This window comes from Convolutriloba macropyga, chromosome 7 (assembly GCF_964194025.1).
Source record: "Convolutriloba macropyga chromosome 7, txConMacr16.3, whole genome shotgun sequence".
Classification (NCBI taxonomy): Eukaryota; Metazoa; Xenacoelomorpha; order Acoela; family Convolutidae; genus Convolutriloba; species Convolutriloba macropyga.
In genome coordinates, this window is record NC_134474.1 from 72,255,956 (window position 1) to 72,279,870 (window position 23,915).

The 23,915-nt window shown below is 37.9% G+C and overlaps 1 protein-coding gene across 1 annotated transcript; it reads left to right on the top strand.

The window, feature by feature from the left end:
- Positions 1–2,369: 2,369 nt before the first annotated feature.
- On the top strand, positions 2,370–23,896 carry LOC142343304 (ectopic P granules protein 5 homolog). The gene is made up of 2 exons (XM_075395130.1): positions 2,370–2,617; positions 16,440–23,896. The coding sequence occupies exons 1-2, from the start codon at positions 2,578–2,580 to the stop codon at positions 23,675–23,677; spliced, it is 7,278 nt and encodes a 2,425-aa protein (XP_075251245.1). The 5' UTR covers positions 2,370–2,577; the 3' UTR covers positions 23,678–23,896.
- Positions 23,897–23,915: the final 19 nt, after the last annotated feature.

A 23,915-nucleotide genomic window follows, 5' to 3' on the forward strand; every position in this document is an offset into this window, starting at 1 on the left:
ATTTTCAAAACTGCCTTGAACAAAGGCTTTTTCCCATCCTACTGGAAAATCAGTGAAGTTGTACCAATATTTAAGGATGAGAATCGGGCACTGATTGAACAATACCGCCCTATTAGTCTCTTATGTAGCGTCTCAAAAGTATTAGAAAAACTAATTTTCGACGAACTATATGAAATTGTCAAGACAAAGCTAGAAGAATCACAACACGGATTTAGAAGGCATTGATAAGTAGTAACACAGATGTTGCTTTTCCTAGACCTGTTGTATAATGAATTCGACGAAAAAGACAACGAAATTTTTGTACTTTACCTTGACTTCAAAAAAGCGTTCGATACAGTTCCTCACGATCTTCTGATTAACAAAGTGGAGAACCTGGGTGTAGGGGGAAATTTCTTAAAGATTGTAGCCAGTTACCTATCAAATAGAAAACAATACGTGAAAGTAAATGACTCGGAATCTGAAACTGTACCAGTAACCAGTGGTGTCCCCCAAGGATCTCTCCTAGGCCCCCTACTTTTCATAATATATATAAACGATCTTCCACAACAAACATCAAAATGCTCTGCGTTTGGATACGCAGATGATTTCAAGCTTGTATCAACAAATCCAGCAAATATACAAAGTGACCTGGAAAAAATCGAAAAATGGTGCCATAACAACAAAATGCAACTCAATGAAAGCAAATGTCACATCCTGCCGATTAAAGTAAACGAAAAAAACTGGCACTCCTTTATACTAAACTCTAAACCTCTCTCAAATAAAAGCGAGCAAAAAGATCTAGGTATAATTATGGCTACTAAGTTATCATGGAAAGCGAATATAAAGAAACGTTGTAGCAAAGCCTGGAAAGCGTTTTGTTTCCTAAAACGAAACATATCAAACCTTGCATCGCAAACAACAAAACTCAATGCATATGTCGGCTACGTTATACCAGTCATAAGTTATGCCTCACAAGCATGGTTCGCGAATAAGACCGAAAGCAAAGACATCGAGCGCATTCAAAGAAAAGCAACGTCGTGGATAGTCAGTAACTGGGAAATTAGTTACAAGCAAAGACTGACCACACTGAAGTTGCTGCGTTTGTCATATTACTTTGAATTGCTTGATCTGTTAATGCTCATCTCACTGCTTAAAGGATCTTACAATACAAAAATACCCATTAAAACAAACAATAATGAAGGGTTGTTAAGCACACGTCAAAACGAGCTAATACCAATTAATAAAACAAGAACAAGGAAGGCTGATGGAAACTTCTGGAAAAGAACCAGTTATTTACTTAATATAATACGAAAAGTAGGGAACGTCGATCTCGATCAAATTGATAAGAAATACTTAACAAAAATATACTGGAACTACTTCTTCAAAAGTTATTCGGAAGTCAACTTATGTTCCTGGGCTTTCAACTGCAGCTGTGGACATTGTAACCCGGTGCAGAAGCTCAGCTCAGTCGTTATATGAAGGGTGCAAACCCATGTGGAAAGACCCACAGAAGCCTAAACTCTCTCTCTCTGTCTTGAAATCGGGCTGTTTAGTCAGATAATACGTGCTGATATTATTGCTTAAATGCCCACATGGTAAAGATATTTGGCACCATAATGAGCTAAATGTGAATTTAGTCGAATGTGAACCGGAGGTTTGAATGCAAATAGTTAACAGATACCAACAAACATTTCTGAGGATCTGCTTTTACCGTATGCATTATATCATCATTGTCATATACTAGAAACATTTACATTCCCTTAGAGCTGTGGTCATTGTTGAAGCTTTCCCCACATAACAAACACGACCGGAAAAAGTATTCATCAGTTCAAATTGGTTGCTTATTCTCAACTTCTTTGGACCGTGCCGTAACTCGGAGCTCACAATTGCCTTAGATATTCAACTTTAAAATAACTAAAATCTTTCCACCACTCTGAAGCTCACTTTTATGCATTGGGGAATGCAGAGCGCCGAGGTGGTCTCCTTTCATAAAAAATTTGGGATCAGCAATAGTGTAGGCAGTGAAACTCAATATTAATATTAAGGTATATACCTGTTTTGTGACCTGCATATTTTACACCTGTTTATATGTGACTACTGTCAATATTTATACTTGTATATAGCAGTTGATTTGCTGCCCCCAAGTTGATCGACTACCCTCTTAGGGGAGGGGCTTTCTTTCAATCGGATAGTTTTGGATTAAACGAAGAAAATTTGTTGAAATTTTTTATTGAATAACAAATTGTTCGCGACCCGTATAAAATTTTTCTGGCTATATCAGTATTCTTAGATTTATATTTTACCTTTTAGTACACGTGATGCAACTGAACCGGTATGGTGACAAAACATTTATAAACAGAACTGTCTTGGCCATTCAACGCTCGAGCTGGTTTCATACGCAATCAAGGGGTGCTAAAATAGAACATAAATAATGTTGTAATGTTAATGCAATTATGGCGACAGTTCGCTCAATTTATTGGTAACTTTCTAGATTCATGGGATGGAGTTAGTTGCAGTCCAATTGTTTGTTGATAGTTGAAACAAACAAGAATACAAACAATCATTTGAATGTTATAATATTGACAGATTCACTTGACAATGGCAGCTGCTGTGCATAGAAGGCAAGCGAGAAATGAAAGTGAGTAATTGTTTTTTCATTACTAATTAAAGCAGAATTGAATGCTCCTGGATTAGATGATGTATAGATACAATATAAAGTATTATAAAATGAAGGGCTTATAACCTCAACTTTTATGTAACTGCAATATGACATCAAATATTTTCCATGAAAAACTGCTTGGGTAACGTTTTTCGCCCTTCAAAAAACTATCAAGAGATTCTTACAAGCCAATGTATGAAAAGCAAATTTCCAAGCTCTCTTCTCACAAATTTCCAAGCCAATTTCTCTCTCTCCTCTCTCTTTAAGTTAACCTCTAATGACATCATCTGATGAAAAGGCCAGACTGGATATAAAAGCTTGTGGGAGAACAGATTTGGAATGACATTCTTCGAGTCCAAAGTTTTCAATCTCCAAAGTTTTCAATGGAAGTAGTATATCGTGAGCAAGAGTGGGGGGGGGGGTAAAAGGAAGTACCTATGTATTAAGATTAGGTATAGCCCATTTTCGCTCAAATTGCAAGGAAGTACCTCACAGCATGATACCCGAGCTGTTCACACGAGGGGGATTAGCAAGTTAATCCCTTAATATTAAATTAGGTCATTTACTCATTCGCATATTGCACTTTATTAATGTAAATTTTCAAAGACGTACCTCACAGCATGACACCCAAGCTGTTCTCTCAAAGGGGATTAGTTAGGTAATGTTTTAATATTAAATTAGATAGGGTGACTCATTTACACTTGCGTACGGTTTACTAGATTTTCAAAAGTGTACCTCACAGCATGATAACCAAGCTGTTCACAAGAAGGGGATTAGCAAGACAGTGCCTTAACAAATTAGTAAGGACATTGACCCACTACCATATTACAGTTTACTAATGTAAGTTTACAAAGACGTACCTCACAGCATAACACCCAAGCTGTTCACACTAAACGGATTAGCAAGACAGTGCCTTAAAAACGAATCAGTAAGGTCATTTACCCTTTCCCATATTACACTTTACTAATGTAAATTTCCAAAGATGTACCTCACAGCGTGACACCCAAGCTGTTCACACGAGGGGCATTAGCAAGTTAATCCCTTAATATTAAATTAGGTCATTTACTCATTCCCATATTGCACTTTAATAATGTAAATTTTCAAAGACGTACCTCACAGCATGACACCCAAGCTGTTCTCTCAAAGGGGATTAGTTAGGTAATGTTTTGATATTAAATTAGATAGGGTGACTCATTTACACTTACGTACGGTTTACTAGATTTCCAAAAAACGTACCTCACAGCATGATACCCACGCTGTTCACACGAAGGGGATTAGTAAGATAGTGCCTTAACACCAAATCAGTCAGGTCATTGACCCCCTACCATATTACAGTTTACTAATGTAAATTTTCAAAAGTGTACCTCACAGCATGATACCCACGCTGTTCACACGAAGGGGATTAGCAAGATAGTGCCTTAACAACAAATCAGTAAGGTCATTGACCCCTTACCATTTTACACTTTAATAATGTAAATTTCCAAAAACGTACCTCACAGCATGATACCCACGCGGTTCACACGAAGGGGATTAGCAAGATAGTGACTTAACAGCAAATCAGTCAGGTCATTGACCCCCTACCATATTACACTTTACTAATGTCAATTTCCAAATACGTACCTCACAGCTTTATACCCAAGCTGTTCACACGAAAGGGATTAGCAGGATAATGTTTTAATATTAATTTAGGTAGGATGACTCATTTACAGTTACGTACGTTAGACGTGATTATCAAAAATGTACCGCACAGCATGATACCCAAGCTGTTCACACGAAAGGGATTAGCAAGATAATCCCTCAATAACAAATTAGATTGGCTTGCTCATATATTAGCCTCTACTCCTATTCATTATTTCAATCAACTTCTAAAAATCAGTTGGTCAAAATTCTCGTTTAATTTATCATTTTTTTCAGATAGTCTTTGTTTCTTTCTCCTTGCAGCAAGAAGAGTTTCAAGTTGAACACTTGCAGTGTTGAAGCAGGTAAGCAAACAATTTCAACTAATAGAAATTTTCCTTTGTTCCTGTATTTAAACTGGACCATTTTAGCCAGCCAAAATATCCCCAAATAGTAGATATTGCATCACATCACATCGCTTCCAAGTCCAAAATAAAACTGGTAAGTTTGCTTTTATTAGGACACTACTCCTATTCCCAAGCCACTACTCCCATTCATTTTTTCAAACAACTTCTAAAAATCAGTTGATCAAAATTATAGTTTAATTTATCTTTTTTTTCAGATAGTCTTTGTTTCTTTCTCCTTGTTGCCAGTTTCAAGTTGAACACTTGCAGTGTTGAAGCGGGTAAGCAAATAAATTTAATTAATAGAAATTTTCCTTTGCTCCTGTATTTAAACTGGACCATTTTAGCCAGCCAGAACTTCCCCCTATAGTAGATAATACAACACTTCACTTCAGCTTTAAATCCAAAAAAAAAAACTGGTAAGTTTACTTTTATTAAAACATGTTTTTGAGGAAGGAATATATACCCAATTATTGAAATAAAAAAAACCATTGAAAATCATAAAATTCTCACATGATTAGGCAATTAGTCACTATTTTATAGTCAAAATTAATCATAACATCACAATAACATCATAACACGTCACAATTACGTCATAGTGTCGTCAAAATGACGTCATTTTGTCGTCAAAATTACGTAATTCTGTCGTCATAATTACGTCATTTTTTCGTCACAATTACGCCATTATGTCGTCACAATTACGTCATTATGTCGTCACAATTACGTCTTTATGTCTTTATAATTACGTCTTTTCGTCGTCACAATTTCGTCATTATGTCGTTATAGTTACGTCATTTTGTCGTCGCAATTACGTCATATTTGATAAAGGACTTTTCATTTACGTTTTATTTTTCTGATTTACAGAATTCAGTGCTGTGGAGTACAATAATCATTCCAACTTCTGACAAATTTTTATTCCATCGCAACTTTCATTTTAACAATTTTTTTTTACTCCTCCTTTCTCACTTCCAATCTTACATTTTATTTTTTATTTTCAGCGAAAATGCCCAGAAATTCTAACCCAAAGGAACAGTGTTCTTCCTGCAAGAAGCTTATAATGAAATCCAATATGAGCAGACATCAGAAGCTTCACGCAAAAAGATGTTCACAATGCTCACAGTCATTTCCGGACGAAGCAAAATTGCAGAAACACATTGCTTCTGTACATGCACCGTCTCTGATTATCAAGAAAAAATTTTCTTGTAGCAGCTGTCCCTTATCCTTCTCTACTTATTATCAACTTCTACATCACAAACGAAACAGTCACCAGCGTTCAACACCTAGCACCTACGAGGAAGTTGACTTATCTATCTATGGAGACTCTCCCGCTCTTCATAGTGAACTTCAAACGGTTCAACATTTTCTGAGAGACTCGGTTCTTGAATTGTCCAGAAAGAAAGTTCACAACTTCAAAATAATGGAGATCAACCATGAAACAGTGATCGACAAATTGGATTGTGTTTACAACGAGTTACCCAGTTCAGCTAAAATCAATATTTCGTTTGGATTCGTGCTGCAGAGTGTGCAAAATCCTGACGAATTTCGCTACTACTACGCAGCAGATAACAACCCCGTATTCTCAAATCCCATGGTTCTCTCTGATGACACAGATCTCAATTATATTAAATCAATGTTGAGACAAGATGAATTTTTACCAAATCTAATTAATCAACGTCCAGACACAAAGTGGAAGTTTTATTGTGTTACAAATGTCACTTTCTTTGTATTTCTCCTCAGTGGTGTTCCGCTAGGATGCATAGAACAATCAATTCCATCAACCTTACTGAGGAGTCCAATAGTTAAATGTTTTGTATCTGACTGCGAAAACAAACCTTATCAAGACAATTTGTGTATGTTTCGTTCCTTGGCCTATGAATTATATGGTAGCAATGAGCTACAACAAAAAACAATGGAATTGATGCAGATGTTTCTCTCAGCAACAAGGAGAAATGACGAAACGTTTCAAGGAATACATGAAGACGATATTCCTGTTCTTGAGGTTCTAATTGACAGAAATATTCAGATTTACTCCATTTTTTTTTATGAAGAATCGGAAATGTTTGCTGAGCTTACTCGTCGCTCCTCGATGAAACGTTCAAAGACAACTTCGTTACTGAGATATGAAAATCACATTTGTTGGACAGCAGACATCAACAAGTTCCTCAAAAAGTTCCGATGCTACGTATGCGATCAATTTTTCGACAGATCCTTCAACTTATTGCGGCACATGCAAAACTGCTCAGAAAACACGCAACACAAATATCCAACAGGAGCCTATCAGTTATCTGAAACTATTTTTGAACGTCTGGAAGATGTAAATATTAATGTTCCGCAAGAGCTGAGATTGTTTTCTCATCTTATCGTATTCGATTTTGAGTCAATAACAGTCCCCGACAGTACACTCAAAAACACAGATTTGACTTCATGGATTGGAAAACATGTCCCCATTAGTGTGTCAATATCCTCGAATCTGCTCTCCGAACCAATTTTTATTTGCAACGAAGATCCGCTTCAACTAATCCGTGATTTTGTATCCAGCTTGAGTAGTATAGCGGAAAAGAGCACGCTTCTAATGAGGGAGAAACTCGATGATTTCGTACTGGTATTGGAAGAAAAATATTGGGCTCTTCGACAACTGGTTCCAGTGAAAGACAAGCAGGTACCCACCGGAGCGGAAGACTTATTTGAGAACGAAGCTGAACCCGAGGTGGAGGCAGACGAAGATCTTGAAATTAGGAGACTGAGAAGCGAGCTCAGGGTGATATCAAAATTGAGACAAGATTTTGAAAATTATTACAGTACCATACCTGTTTTCGGATTCAACAGCTCTCGGTATGATTTAAACCTAATAAAAGAGTATCTTCTGCATCACCTCTTATTAGAAAAAAACGTTATTCCTAAAGTGATTCGAATGGGGAATAAATATATTGGCATGAATTTTCTTGGTCTACAATTTCTGGACATTTTAAACTTCCTGGGAGGAGCGACAACTTTGGATAATTTCCTAAAAGCCTATGGAGCGAGTGAAGAGAAAGGTTTTTTCCCCTATGAATGGTTCGACAGTATTGAGAAGTTGAATGTATCCCAACTGCCACCAATTGACAGCTTTTGGAGCAAGTTGAAGAATCACAACGTTCTTTCAGTCGATTACGATAAGTTTGTGGAATTGAAAAACGGTGGAATGGAGCAGGATGAAATTTCGAAGAAGTTGAGACTCAAGAAAGTTCCACAAAATGCCGAAGAAAATTACTTGGAGCTCCAAAATATATGGGAAAGAAAAGGTATGCAGACGTTTCGTGACTTCCTCATGTGGTACAATAACAAAGATGTCGAACCTACACTTGAGGCTATGAAGAAAATGATCAGTTTTTACCACTCAAGACAAGTAGACATGTTGAAGTTGGGCTACACTCTTCCCAACTTGGCAAACAGGTTCCTTCATTCGTCAACAGATGCAGCTTTTTTTCCGTTTTGTGAGAAGGATAAAGAATATGATAATTACATTCGAAAGTGGCTAACAGGGGGACCCTCAATTATCTTTACAAGGTATGCGAAAGTTGGTGAAACAAAAATTCGAGAGTCAGAAAACGTTTGCAAGTCCATCGTCGGAATAGATGCCAGTCAGTTGTACCCTTTTTCCATGACAAAAGAGATGCCAACAGGGCCCTATACAAAGTGGGAGTACAATGAAGAGACTGAAAAATTTCATCCGAACAGGAACTGGAGAAGCTACTTTGAACAGCAGGTCATGGACTACTTCCAACAGGTTCACCCCAATTGTAAAATACAAACCCAGTTCACACACAAGAAACAAAAGAAGCTCGGTCCGTATTTAGTTGATGGGTTTTGTAACCATTGCAACACGGTTTTTGAAGCGATGGGATGCTTCTTTCATTTTTGTCCGTGTCAAGAGGAAAAACCGCTTCTCTTCGAGGACATTGAAAGCGGATTGAAGCGGAGAGAACGTGACAATGATAGAAGAGAGTACCTGAAGGGATTGGGGTTGAACGTTGAAGAGATCTGGGAGTGTCAATGGAAGAAATGGAGGAGCGAAAACACAAATGGGGTTAAAGACTTTCTCAAGTCAAATTATCCCTTCCAACCAGCGATGAACAAGCACTCGCTCATTGAGAAAATTAAACGTGGAGAACTGTTTGGTGTCGTCGATTGTAGACTTGAAGTCCCAGAGGAAATGAATCCTTACTTTGAAGACTTTCCTCCAATTTTCAAGAATTGTGAAGTGGGACGAGATGATATTGGGGACCATATGAAAGAGTTTGCAGAACGCAACAAATTACTATCCAGACCCAGAAAAATGCTCATTTCCAGTTTCAAGCTTGAACGAGGACCAGTTATTACACCACTTTTGTTATTTTATCTAGAAAAAGGTGTGATCCTAAAAGACGTCTTTTGGTTTCTTCAATACACTCCCCGACGCTGCTTTGAGACATTTGTTCAGAATGTTGTCGATGCCCGACGGTTTCCTCTGGGATGCTGATTTGAAACTTCCGGTTCCCGTATTCTTGAAAGGACCAACAGTTGTTTCTTCCATCGTGCTCCTCATTTGGTTTTGAGTCGGTGTTGTCTTTTTTATCGTTGTTGTCTTTAAATAGAGAAAACATGCTCTCATTGTGGTAATCAAACTGTGGAGAGGGAACAACTGGTTTTCCTTTGTAATCTCGTTTGCGGATGGGAAAGGAGAATGGTTTTTTGGAGTTAGGAGAGACAGAGCTTTGATCCATCTGTGAAATGAGAATGTGAAGTATGTAAAGTTTTTAAAGCAGAAAATTTGGGTCTACAAGGGTAACTGAATATTGAAATCGCAAAGAAACAAATGAATAAATTGTCTTCAAGAAAGGGGTTGATATCTTGAACCAATGAAATTTAAGTAAGAACGAGAACAGTAGCGAAAAATAAACTTCGTATCCAATGAGATGTTATAAAATAATTCGTAACCAATGAAAATAGAGCGTGCATCATGACGTAATAGTTATGTCACTTCTATTTTTAGTAACATCACGTGATGCCAAAGATGAGTTTTATATATTTAGTCACGTGAGGGTGAATTTAGCGTCGAACAAAAGCGAGTTATCTCACTATTCTATTGGAGAACACTTATAGTTCGAGAAAGGAATATTTTGATGAGATGATTGAGTCTCTTCATTGTCAGTTTCCTGGATCGGAGGAAGAATAAGGTCTTTGAAATCGGGCAGATTGAAGGCTTCTGGTTTTTTAGAAAATGAGTCAGCATGCTTGGAGAACATGTCTTCTACCCACCAAACACCGTAGTGATTTATGTCACGAGAGTACGGGAACATAATTCCTTTGCTGTCTTTCAACGGGTGAAACCCTTGTTCTTTTCGAATTCTTTCAATGGTTTGAAAATAAGTTTGGAGAGAAAGCAATGAATTGTTGACTTTTTCTTCGGCTAGGTGGAGGTTATGATGTCTAGCTGCCTCTAAAGTTCTCCACAAATCCTTCGGAAGTGTCAAGCTAGTTGTCTGAGTTTTAATTGTTACTCTAGTGCAATCCACCTCAAAAGATAATTCCAAATTGTTATCGGTTACTACCGTTTTAAATATTGATGCTTCCGTGATAGGAGCGTAATCTAAATCTGAATGAAAAGTGGAAAGAAAAGATGTTGAAGGAAGTAAAGGAAGAATTGGAGTATTTTGCATTTTTTTTTAGGCTACTGATGTTCAACCAAGACAAAAGACAAAATGAATCGTAAATGTTTTTCAGCATCAACATTCCAAAATCAGATCTGACAGATTATGTGATTGGTTAAAAAAAAATAAGAAATAGACATTTTCAAAACAATAATACAACTTTTTCTGAAATCGGAAAATTGGAACTTCAGTTTAAAACGACACAGTGAAACACTATTTTAAACATAAAATTGATTAAAATTGTACAAAAATCTGTAAAAATCAAAAATAAAAAATTGTACTTTTTTGTTAATATGAGAATGGGTGGGTAAATGGCCTTATTAGTTTGTTGTTAAGACACTATCTTGCTAATCCCTTTAGTGTGAAGAGCTTGGGTATCATGCTGTGAGGTACGTTTTTGGAAATTTACTTTATTAAAGTCTAAAATGGTAGGGGGTCAATGACCTTACTGATTTGTTGTTAAGACACTGTCTTGCTAATCCCTTTAGTGTGAACAGCTTGGGTATCATGCTGTGCGGAACATTTTTGAAAATCACGTAAGCCGTACATAACTGTGAGTCATCATATCTAATTTAATATTTGTACATTTTATAGCTAATCCCCTTCGTGTGAACAGCGTGGGTATCATGCTGTGAGGTACGTTTTTGGAAATTTATTTTATTAAAGTCTAAAATGGTAGGGGGTCAATGACCTTACTGATTTGTTGTTAAGACACTGTCTTGCTAATCCCTTTAGTGTGAACAGCTTGGTTGTCATGCTGTGAGGTACACTTTTGAAAATTTACATTATTAAAGTGCAATATGGTAGGGGGTTAATGACCTTACTGATTTGTTGTTAAGACACTGTCTCGCTAATCCCTTTAGTGTGAACAGCTTGGGTATCATGCTGTGCGGAACATTTTTGAAAATCACGTAAGCCGTACATAACTGTGAGTCATCATATCTAATTTAATATTTGTACATTTTATAGCTAATCCCCTTCGTGTGAACAGCGTGGGTATCATGCTGTGAGGTACGTTTTTGGAAATTTATTTTATTAAAGTCTAAAATGGTAGGGGGTCAATGACCTTACTGATTTGTTGTTAAGACACTGTCTTGCTAATCCCTTTAGTGTGAACAGCTTGGTTGTCATGCTGTGAGGTACACTTTTGAAAATTTACATTATTAAAGTGCAATATGGTAGGGGGTCAATGACCTTACTGATTTGTTGTTAAGACACTGTCTCGCTAATCCCTTTAGTCTGAACAGCTTGGGTGTCATGCTGTGAGGTACGTCTTTGAAAATTTACATTATTAAAGTACAATTTGGGAATGAGTAAATGACCTAATTTAATATTAAGGGATTAACTTGCTAATCCCCCTCGTGTGAACAGCTTGGGTATCATGCTGTGAGGTACTTCCTTGGAATTTGAGCGAAAATGGGCTATACCTAATCTTAATACATAGGTACTTCCTTTTACCCCCCCCCCCCCACTCTTGCTCACGTTATACTACTAATGGACCATACAATTACCCTGAGAAAATCAAGACACTTAAATATGAGTAGAGAGTAGTGGAAGTCAAACACAGTTTCTCACCGCCGATCGTTGCATGCACAGGAGGCTCCGCCCCGTCGTATTAAGAAATAACTCTCCTCGAAAGGACGAGAGCTACGTACGCGCTATGAACTATATACGAACGGCTGCCAGCTTTGCGGCAATGAGAAGCTGCAACCGTGCCCGAGTCCCGCAAAAGCCGATCGCTAGTAGATAACTCGTGCGAGGGCGTCCTGTCAGAAGGACGTTTTAATTTGCTCTGAATCCGTGATTACACGAAGACAAGTTAAGCTATTCTTCGCTGACTATTGTGCTACTGTTAATTATAATTAATTAATGCTTTCGTGACCCCGCTAACTTAGTTATTTCAGGGTAATTGTTTTTCAGTCGGTTTATGATTTTTAATTGCTCTGGAACGAAGATTGAAGTAATTATTGTAAACGTGTTGGTCTTTTCTTTATGCAAAATTTTCGCCTGACCATTTTTGTGCTTTTGTTCTAGAGCATTCTGTGACTTCTCTAGTGACATTTTCAAGCTTCACTTCTTTAATTAGAGTGATTTCAATAGCTCGCATTCTGAAATGAAGTTTGTTGCTAATATAAAAGTGGTTGTTAGCGGCAAGTAATAACGTGGTTGTAGCCGAGTGGTTAAGATGTCGGACTATTGTTCTGGATGTTGCGGGTGTTACCAGTCTTGACTACCAGTGGCCCATTTGTGCGCCTCAATTTCCTATCCCTTGGACTAATTGTTGCAATGAGTTTTGCATCTTAATGCAATGCAAATTATAGCGCTGATGAAGCGACCCTTTCTCGTAGATAAACAGTAAGTTACTGTTAAATGGTTCTGGTAGATGAATAGCGAGATTTTGATTAATATTAAGTCCAAGAATTATCCTTTTGGCATGCTTCCTTTCGCAAAACATGGTGGTTTAATTGGTAAGTGATCAATGCTCCAGGCAAATCAAAAATTTCCGTTTCATTTTTCCAGTAATTAGTTTTTGAAGTCTGTGGAGTCAAGCTTCTGGCGAGGAACACCTCTTGGCAAAGTTCTAAGCGATAGAGAACGGTTGATTGCACTGTCATTAACTCAAATGCGTGTTGTAAATGCCGTAGTTTTTATTTAATAAATTTTCATGTGCTGCAGGAAAAGGTTTACTGCAGCCCTGCAGTTTATTGAATTTGGGCGCCATCTTGTTAATTCGTCACGATAACGATTATTTATTCATAAATAACGATCGTAATCCACTATGATCCTCAGTAAAAATCAACAATGCTACTCGGACTGGTTAACAGTCTAGATTGAAAACAAGGAGGCTCGGTAATGTGCGTTTTGCACATTAAGTTCCGACCCCGCTCATCCACTTTTTTGGCATAATTGTCTACCAAATGAGGAACAGACAGAACCCCCGCCGCCAAAAAAGTTCAAGTATTTTTCAAAAATTGGTGCATGAACAAAAATATCGCCTCCAACGCAAATACTTCAGTGGAGTAAAAAAATGCCACATTAGATTGATGAGATCTGCAGTTATTAAGAAAGCCAAGCAAGACGAACTACAAAATCAAACAACATTATTTACATCCAAAACTTTGTCCCTTTTTTTTCCAAAACAAAACCTAATGACAAAGACAAGATAGCGTCAGATAAAACTGAAAATGAACTAAGTAACTTGTACTTTACTAGAAAAGATATGGGACCAGTCCATAATAGGGCTCGGTTACAAATAGACAAAAATCAGCAAAGTTAATAAATTCGCTTACCTTTTTCAAAACAATTAATTTCAAAGTAATGAAAACCATTAGATATCAACTGAAAACATCCAGATGTTTTAATATCACCGATGCCTATATAGGAGGTCATTAAGACCTGTCTTTCTTAAATTTTTTATGCGGTTGCAAAACGAACAACAAAGAGACAACAAATAAAATTTCAATTGAAACTTGCTAGAAAACGCTGTGGAAGCCGTAAAACCATTTTGTGGCCAAAATGCCGTAAAGACAATAATGTGGTATGTCACATCTCATTAATGAGACCTGGCAAAAAGTTGACAAGTAGAAAAAGGGTAAAATTAAGAAATTTTGTGTATTTTGCGAATACAATTATTTTCCTAGTCATTAAAACCATTAGCTGCAAAAGGAAATAATTGAGTAAGTTCGTTTATTCATCCAAAGGAAGCCCTTGAGACCTCCAATGATTCAGAAGTGGTCTTACGTTTACAAAACGAACGTCACATATAGGCAAAAATAAAAATTTATTTCGATTTTGCAAAAACCCGTGCCGAAGGCAGTAAAGGTATTACATAATTTTTGAAAACTTTAGATTTTGAAAACTTGCGCCTTCTTTTGACGCCAATAATTTCTTATCTGACATGCAATCTGTTGTTAACGTCACTAGGAAACAAATAAAGATATCAATAATGCGAGGTTAAAAAGTTTTTAAACAATGTCATGAAATCCATCAGCTATCTACTGAATTTGGAAAATAGGCTCATCTATTCCTTCATGAAAAGGGCCAATGAGACCTGTCATGCACCAAGAAAATTCATTAGTGAAAACGGCAGTTAAAGACAAAATTTAAAAAAAAGTAAAATCAATTAAATTCTTCGGAAGGGGTGTCGGAGCCGTTTGAAATCACAATCTGCACTTTTAAAGATTTTGATTTGTTCAATTTTGCCTTATTTTCAACGCCAGTAATGTGATAATCTGAAAAAAAATGAGAAAGGGCGTTCAAAAAAGGGTGAATGCCTGAAAGCGAAAATGTGAAATCCGGTATTATCCAAGCCAGAAAACCATAACTTAACGTATAAAACCGCAATAATGATTAAATTTAATTCAGTGGAAAGAAGAAGCGTTCTCTCTTTGCTGACAATAAGCTACAAGCTGACCAAATTAAAAGAAAAAATAGTGAAAAAGTTCAAAAAGCCGTTGTTTATTTCAAAATCAAATATTTTTAATGGCAAAACGACCACAAGCTTTCAATTAGGAAACTATTTATTTTTAACTGCTTAGAAAGCCAGTTAGACCTATCACCATTGAGTTTTGATTTGAATTGTTCTGTTCTGTAGTTAACATAAAAAAGGTCATTTAAAAAAAATAGACCGACTGATTTTAATCCAAGATTTTTTGGATCGTAACTGTCCCAATCTAGCCTTTCCATTGATTTTCATCCATTAAGAACACTTAATTGCTTCGAATGTTATAGATATAGATAATTTGCCAGTAAAAAATCAAAAATAAATGCTGCGTTTTTAATAATCATAGAGAAAAGTTAGCAAAAAAGGGCAGAGTTTTAATTCCAGAGCACTCTCAATAGAATTGGAATTAGGACTAGCCCCCTTTTGACTTTGCAAAGATCGTGTTAGTGGTTTTTGGGTGTGTACTTTTGGAAAATTTAATCAAAGTGGACCAAAGAAGCCTTTTTCGTGCAATTTTTGATGAAAAAGGCTGAATTTTGAAATATTTAGCAAAAAGTTTTGCCAAAAAATTATATCAAAATAATCAGCAATTTTTTGTCTTTGAAAATCAAATCAACAACACGATCGTTAACAATTTTAACATATATTAGCAAAAATGACAAAATTTTAGGCAAAACTTCTGTAAAATGGGAATAAAAATGACACAAATCAGTCTCAATATTCACAAAAATTTAACCTCGATAACTCGCTCTAGAAAACGAAAATGAAAAAAATTGTTTTAATTCCATATGCTATGCTAGACGGGCTTTCTAATGACACCACTCACAACTCTCTATGATGAATATACCGATCGGTCAGAATTGACTGAAGAAAAAACCCATTCGAGTTTATAGTTCCTCCCCCCTCACGAGTTTTCGGAACAATTAATAGTCCATGTATTTATGCAATAGAGTATTATGCAATTAATATCTGATTTTAGATTTGAGAGGATTGTAATAGAAGACCTGCATGATCTCATACTTTGTCCACGTTTGTGAATGTTTGTTCAGCAACTGAATTGTTTCTTTCTTTTCCGGCGGTATTAACTATGATGGATTGGGTTGCAGTTGTAGATTGTTTTCAGTTTTTGAACCGCAAGAATTAATTGATGTTAATTGAGCCTCTGAGTGGATGTAACAATCACCAGAAAGTTGTCAATTTTTCCATGATGACTGTCAATGCAATGCAACTTCTCGTTCTACAAAGTTTATTACTGATTTTTGGAAATTCTTTGTTAGCGTTTGCTAAAATTCTGAAGAGATCTCGAGTATGAACACAGAAGACAATATTGCGCGAAGATAGTTTTGGCGTTCCAGATTAGCAAATCTACGTGTCTGATTTATACAGTGTATCCTTGTACTGTAGAACTTTCAAATTGAAATCCTAAACAGACACTCTATAAACTTCTGCTCAAAATTTCTTGGTTTACAGATGTTTTCGTGCTCATATTTGAAGGTTTTGTTTCAGTACGCTAAATATTTTTTAGTTTTTGTCTCGTCATGTTAGATTTTTTAATTTAAAAAATCAATCTGAGAAATCGAGATGTCGCGCGCGATTTTGTCAGTTTTTATCGCGTTGTTATCGATGACTGGAGGTGTATTGAACAAATTTGAACACACTTATTTCAGGAAAAGGAAGCCCGCTTGTCTCGCCAGCTGAATCCCTGGAGCAGTTGAATGTGAATCCTTTCACAGAGAAAGATGCTGAAGATATTTTCAATCCTTTCGCGAATGACGACGAACACGAAGATCGATGTTCACATTCGGAACCACTCGTGAGTGAACACGTGGACCAATCAGTTGAACAAAATAACCCCTTCGATGAAGAATCTGCTGTTGATGAAGCAACCAGCAACAACAACAATCTTCTGGGTTCGTGGACTGAGTTGGAAGTGTCCAGAAGTGACACTATCAGAGAGCGATTTCCGAACCCGATGACCATCGAGCAACTGAATACCCAATTTAACCCTTTAGGGTTGCAAGCTTTTACTGAACTTGTTGATCAGTTTATTGTCTCGAAAGGCAACGCAGAACAATCGGAATTGTGGACGTTAGTGCTCGAGCATTACAACTCGCGAAACGAGTATGTGAAAACGTGGGGGAAGTTACAAGATGTCAAGTCAACAGTGGAAACTTTCACAAAATCTTTCTGGATATTCTCAACAAAAGTTTTAAAAAATGTGCAGACATGCCGAGACGGAAGAAATGTCACTTTAGAGCACGAATATGAATACGCAGATTTCAGTGAGACATCTTTCAAAGCCTTCAATGATCTCTGGGAAACGATGAAAATGACCTTGACAGTGAAACTAAGTAGAGCTAAATTTGAAAATCAGTTGACCTGGGTCAAAATTGAGAAGTACCTCAACAAATTTCTGGTATCGTTTGTCGGGTTTGAAAGACCAGACCTGAATTCCAACAAAGCGACCTTTAGGTTTGCTCCTCATCACTCAAAAGCTGTTACTGAAATGCACCAAGTATTAAACGTTCTTTTTACGTTTTTGAGAAAGCCAAGACCGGACGATAGATTTATATCTGAAATCATTCGCTGGATTCACAAATGCAGTGCTGTGTTTCTGCGCTGTGCAACCCTGTTCGATCATATAATGATTCTAAATAATGCTCTCAGATTACCGGCTAGCATTTACGTGGATGAGATATTCATGTTAGTTCACTTGCCCCAGTTTTCCTCAATTTCAAATCAAGTATCGGAGCCGACAGTCGTGTCTCTTGATCACACCTTGTTGATCTCCAAGATCATGATGAGTGGTGTTCCGCAGAGATCTGTGTTCCTCAAAGAATTAGAAAAGACGCCCGATGTGGGAATGAATGCGGACAATGACGGGAAGTGTAACTGGATTCTGTTGGATGACAGTGGCGAGGAATCCGAGTGTCCAGACGCTAACTGGCATCTTTTTGACGAATCGAACATACTGGGTTTTATAGAACGTCTGCCGTTTGAAAAGATCTTATCAAATCTGTCGGCTGTTATGAATAACAAAACTATCTTCCTGCAAAGTATTGCTTATTTTAACCATTTACTTATACCCTTTGGTGATTGCTTTGAGACGTACAATTTGGACCGCTATGCTTTATTGCGCAAACGAGTCGCAAGTTACTGTGTCGCGTTGACTAATTTTTCCATCAATTCATATTTAGTCAAATTTTCGGAACACGACGAATATAATTCCGATGAACACAAGATACTGAAATTAGAAGTGGAAGCGCTGCTGTTAAGATCATTCTCCTTGCTGGCGAGAAATATGAATGACAAGAGTGTATATCCTGCCATTCAGAACTTCAATTTTGCTTTTCTCTCACCAAACTCGGCCTGGAAGCTCACTTACATTCTAATCGGACCTCAAGATTGCGTCAACGTGGAGGAGTTGTCACAGTACGACACTGATCCAAAAGATCTCTTTCTAGATGGTCTGAACAGCTTTGGAGGTCTTGATTACAAACTACAGAACTGTTTCTTTGTGTCTGGGGCTGCGTTGCTGTCGACTTTGTCAAATATGATCATCGACGGAAGTTTCTCAGATCAGGAACTGATGATTGTGGTTATGAACGCACTCTTTTACATATCATACATAAGTCCCCAGCATAAAGAGAACTACTTCAAGTTTGGGCACAACCTCATCTCGTGTCTTCTGACGTCACACTTGGAGTTGGTGACCTTTTACCTGAACAAAATCAACAGAAATTGGGAAAAGATGCTCTCAGATATCAACATGAGCTTCCTTCTGGAAGTCAGTTTGGATCAATGGGTTCCGACAGCCTCCGATATTGAGTTGTTATTGCATTGGTTGGAGTTCTATGACATACAGCATTCGTTAAATATTCTCGCGCGCAAAATTTTGTCATACATAGACTGGCTTCTAGTCGATGAATCTGGTAGTCCGACGATACCGACTGATCAACAGAATCGAGTGCTCAACACGATTCTTCATATTTACTCGACTGTGGTTATAAAGTCAGAAGTTCACGATGTTCCGTTTGAGGTCAAATGCGCAAAAGATTTTGAGTCGTCGCCGACAGGATTTACGAACCCCGTACAAAACTTCGCAGCGTGGTGTTGGAAAATGGTGACAATAATGCAAGTTAAAGGCAACGTTCTAGCAATGAAAGACGAAGAACTGAAAAGTGAAACTAAAATTACACAAAACGGACATTACTTGATAATGTTTGCAGCTTTGCTAAGTAGCGACTCCTCTAAGCACGTGTTCAGTTTGTCAAACGGAGGGTTGAATATGCTCAAGCAATTGACCATGGGAGGGTTCATAAAGCCAGTGGTTCACGTTCTGGACTCGAAGCTTAAATTTGAGTTATCAAATCTGGACGTCCTATTTCTTCAGAAAGGCTGTTTCGCCGAGATTTTGGCTAATATTTGTCAAGGAGATAGCTCCATTTCGCACAAAATGGGAATCGTAGTCCAAGCAGGAGCTAACACGTTACTTCTCTCCGCCATGCTCGTTTCTTTACTTCAGTCTGTGGAATCGAGTAATAAACTGCACTCAAAATACCTCATGGAGTTTTTACTATCAGTCATTCTGTCTTACCCAAACTTTGCCTCAAATTACTACCTCCTCTATATACTAGAACAGCTTTGTTACTTTTCCTTCACCTCCAAATCTCTGAGCGAGTGTGTCAGAATTACGTTTTTGAGACACTTGGAAGAATTGCAGAAACATGACCACTCTAAGACTTTCCGAATATTTGCAACGCATAAATATTTCACGACATTGCATTGTTTCAAAACGTACGCCGAGTTCGGTTTTGTTTCGTACTTTTCGCTGGTTGCCCAAATCAACTTTGAAGATCAAAATGGTGTTTGGAGTCCGCTGATTGAGAAAATGCAGGACAGTGTACAAAATACGCCAGGAGCCTTCTTGAAAGACCTCCGACTGGATGACAAATGGTCATCGTGTACCTTTTCGGAGACATCGCTGAGTATCTATCTCATCGTAGATGTCTTGATGCTAATTGACTGCAGCCATCCAGCCTTTCCTTTAATTGCTCAGCTCTTTTTCGCCAGATATTTTTTTAGACCTGATTTATCTGCACGTGATTTGACACCCAACTCCTCCAATAGCGTCGGTGAACGTTTTTTCGCCAGTTACTACTACATGGGTACCATCAAGAAGCTTAAACTGAGATTCGAAGAAGCTGCCAAAGTAAGAAGAAAGCCTGAAATTGAACCAAATGACGGCGATGAAGAGAACCCGACCAATGATATGGACGCTGTGATGCTTGGTTCATCGTCGTATGATTTGAAAGTCCAGTCTGGCAAAGAAGGCATTTCCAAACATTTAGACGCGTTTTACCTCTGGGCTGATGAACCCAGGCTGCACACGACGACTGTTGTGTTTGAGAATCTACCAGCCAATTACCTACCACAAAGTATAATTGACGTGATTACAAGAGGAACGAAGCCCCTTGACCTGTTTGCATCTGAAATCCAAACCGACGATGTTGTCATTAATTGCATGAAGATATGGCATGACGAACTGTATTCCTATCTGAAAAAACCGGTGGTCATTGTTGAGAATTTTGACTTTTCAGTCGAGGCATCAAAGTTCAGAGTCGAACGTGCGAAAAGTAAATTCGTGTATCATCATCGAGATCTGCCTGAGGTCAAACCGTCCGAAATTCCATTGAGTTCCGTCGATTCTCAACTGTTAATATCAAACCGAAGCCTGTTAGAATATTTCGGGAAATCGTTCAACGAGCTAACTGCCTACGCCCAGAAGCAAGTTGCGTTATGGAAAGAACTAAATTCCGACTTTGATAAATTTTCAAAATTGACTCCTCAACAGTACGAGAACAAAGTTACAACACTTCAGAAAGTTGTGAATTGTGAAAGTTTGCTTCAAAGGCAGCGCTGTACTGGTCCTGTAGTTTTCGATTTAACTTACAACTGTAAGTCGGAGAACCTGGCTGTGAGTTTCGAACTTGACCGGATCTGGAAGAAAATCATGGAATCCGTCTCGACAAGTCCTGAATGTCCTTTGGAATCAGTAAATGCTGTCGAGATTATGGAAGAGATTGTTCACGGCCTGATCGAACTAGCTGAGTCACAAAACAATACCACTGTTGACCAACATATGTCAACAAAGGGAGTGGTAGAAAACAACGGAATCGATCTGTTTTTCCTAATAGCTAACATCTTATCTGAGGATGTAATGTCTTATCCTCCATTCAGAAAAATGACAGAAATTCTTTTTACTCTGCTTGGAACTAAATTCATTGCGACATCTGGTGATAGCCAAACACAGCTGCTGGATTTGTTGCTTACCAAACCATTCTTGGTCGAAAGTTTGAACTCTTATTTCTGCCCTGAACTGGCGCACGGGAAGTTCTGTGCGTTTTATCAGAAATTGTCGGTTAGGATAATTGCCAATTTCGACAAAGCACACTCGGAGTTGCTGCTTACTAAGTTTGACTTCGCAAGTTGGCTTTCCAAAACTAGCAATGCTGGTCTTAGGTCCACAGTTTTGGGCTGCGTCTTCGATTTACTTCATTTCATTGGCAAAGATGTAACGGAAGATCTTGAATGGACATTCACAAGTGCGAGTGGACACGCTTTCTTGTTCCTCAACGATAATTTTGTTCTGGAGTTTCCGTCGTTTTTCCTAAGCATGCTAAAACTGTCGCTAGCGGGTAAAGCTAGTCCACAGTTGTGGGAGAATTTGACGGAATTTTGTGGTCTAAAAAATTTCTCACTCTCCATTGAGAGCCCGCAGCTAACTGGGAACCATTTTGATAACTGTCACAAATCTTTGGAATTGATCAGCATGTTCTCTTCTAGTGAATTTGTGTCGAACATTGCAAATTTTATCCAACAAACGAGAATTACTAATTGGGACAACCCGCCCGTTAAACTTTTTGGACCCGACATAGAGCACGTAAGCAAATTTCTGATATTTCTATCCAAACTCATTATATCATGCGGGCACTTCCAATGTTCAAACGGGCAAGTGTCAAAAAGTGACTTGTCACTTACAATTTGGAATCAACTTGTTCAGCTATTTTCGCCTTTTATTGCTCCATTAATTCATGATGACAAACTTCAGCTTCCGAAACCGACTGTTGAGAGTGGAAATGGCTCCGATGGAGGTATCGACAAAGGTTTCGATCAATTATGTCTCGCGTTTACTGTGTCAATTTTGGAAGCGTTGAAACAAGATGATTCTTACAGCGAAGGCGATTTTTCTTTGCCTTCTTATTTGCATCATTTTCTGATGTACTTTAACGAGGTATTAACGCCCTCGAACAAATCCAATGCTATTATGAATCACTACTTCAATTCATTCCTAAATCTGCCCTGGTCCAGTTTCTTACCCCATATTCAAAGTGTGGACATTTTGCTCGCTATAAGACAGCAACCCAATATCAACCCAAAAGATTTTGCGGTGCAGATATTTCTGAGTATTGATTGGAAACGTTACTGCGATCTGCATGTCAAAATGCACACAGACGTAGCAAGTACTGCTTTACATCGATTCTTACTTCTGTCAGTGCTGCTGGAAACCGACGACGCGTTTACCGAGGAATCGGGTGCCCTTGTGGTAGGCAAACTGGACAAGATCCGGAACATAAACTGGACGAAACTCTCGCCGGAATACCTTACTATAGTGCTGTCTCTGTTTTTGAAGTTCTACTTCAAAAAACAGTCCTTGTCTTTGAGAAATCCATTCGGAAGCTTCCGTCTTCTGATGGAAGCAAGCGGGTTTGCGGTAAAACCGACTGATGATTTTGAAACTGTGAGTCGCGATAGCTCATTCGACCACAAAATGACTTTTATGGACTTGGTTTCAACAAAAATCCAGAAAGTTACATCGGTGGAAACTTTATCCGAAGTAATTGAGTCATTGTTCACATACATCGGCACTAACCTGGATCCAATGTCAAGTTCAGCTTCTGCAATTTTGCATCTTATGAAACCGATTATCAAGCTTATCAATTCTGTACCGTTTGATCAACAAACAAGCAAAACCCTAGAAGGCTTTAGTAATTGGGCATTCAATTTGGACAACCACGACTTCCTCCTTCTGGTAATTGTTGCATGTTGTCAAGATATGGCCAACAAGGAGGCGTTGGCTTACTTCCTTGAAACTGCCTGCGAAGCGTACTTCAAACCAACAACTGGTGTTGTGAGGTCCTGGGAATCAGTATCGAACAGCATGGAATTGCCTTACACTGGTCGAGCCGAGTTCCTTGCTACTTGCTCCAAGAAATGTTTCTATTTTGTCCTTGAAATTCATCTCCGATCTCAATATATTTCAGATGAAGAATTTTTGAACCTCATTTTCACGTGGCTAAATGACTCAAAAGCGTTGACTGCCGAAAACGAAGTTAAAGCGTTTCTTTTATTCACTCGGTGTTTTGAAAAACTCGAGAAATTGATGTTTGCTTCAAATGCAATGAAGTTTATAGAGCTCGCCCGGACTTTTATGACCTATTTGGGCGATTTGAGTGAAGATCGTGAAACGGGAGGATTGCGTGGAATGATAGGGTTGGGAGCAGCCTCTAAATTGAGCCAAGCGTTCCGCATTTGCTGTAAATGCATCTCGTGTTTCCTGCAACTCCAAATTGAATCGCTTCTGGCAGATCCTAACAAAGACACCAACATGGATTCCAGTTTGAATAAGTCTTCAAAGAAAGATCAGAGCGCTCAATCGATGCTTAAGTCACTGAAACAGTACACCGTGATTAAAGACTATCCCCATATAGCAGCCAAATTGCAGGTTATCCTCAACTCGAATTTAGTGGAGGGGATATCAATGGATAACTGGAAAGAGCTCATGTTTAATCTGGTGTCTAGTTTCTATAATGAGGAATACGGACTAAAAGTTCTGACAAACTAGACTAGTTTAAGGTTAACTCTGTTATTTAGTTAGCTACAAAGTTTGTTAATGTTTAGTTGACTTTTCAACTTTGTTGAGATAATTATAGTGCTAACTTCATTTATGACGATTCAGATCTAGATTTGTTAGAAATCGATAATGTGTAGATTACTTCATTTAGATTAGACTGCATTAGTTGCTCATCAATTATCAAGTTCAAATAAAGTTTTAATTTTTTTAGTTTTTACGGCGCAATTAC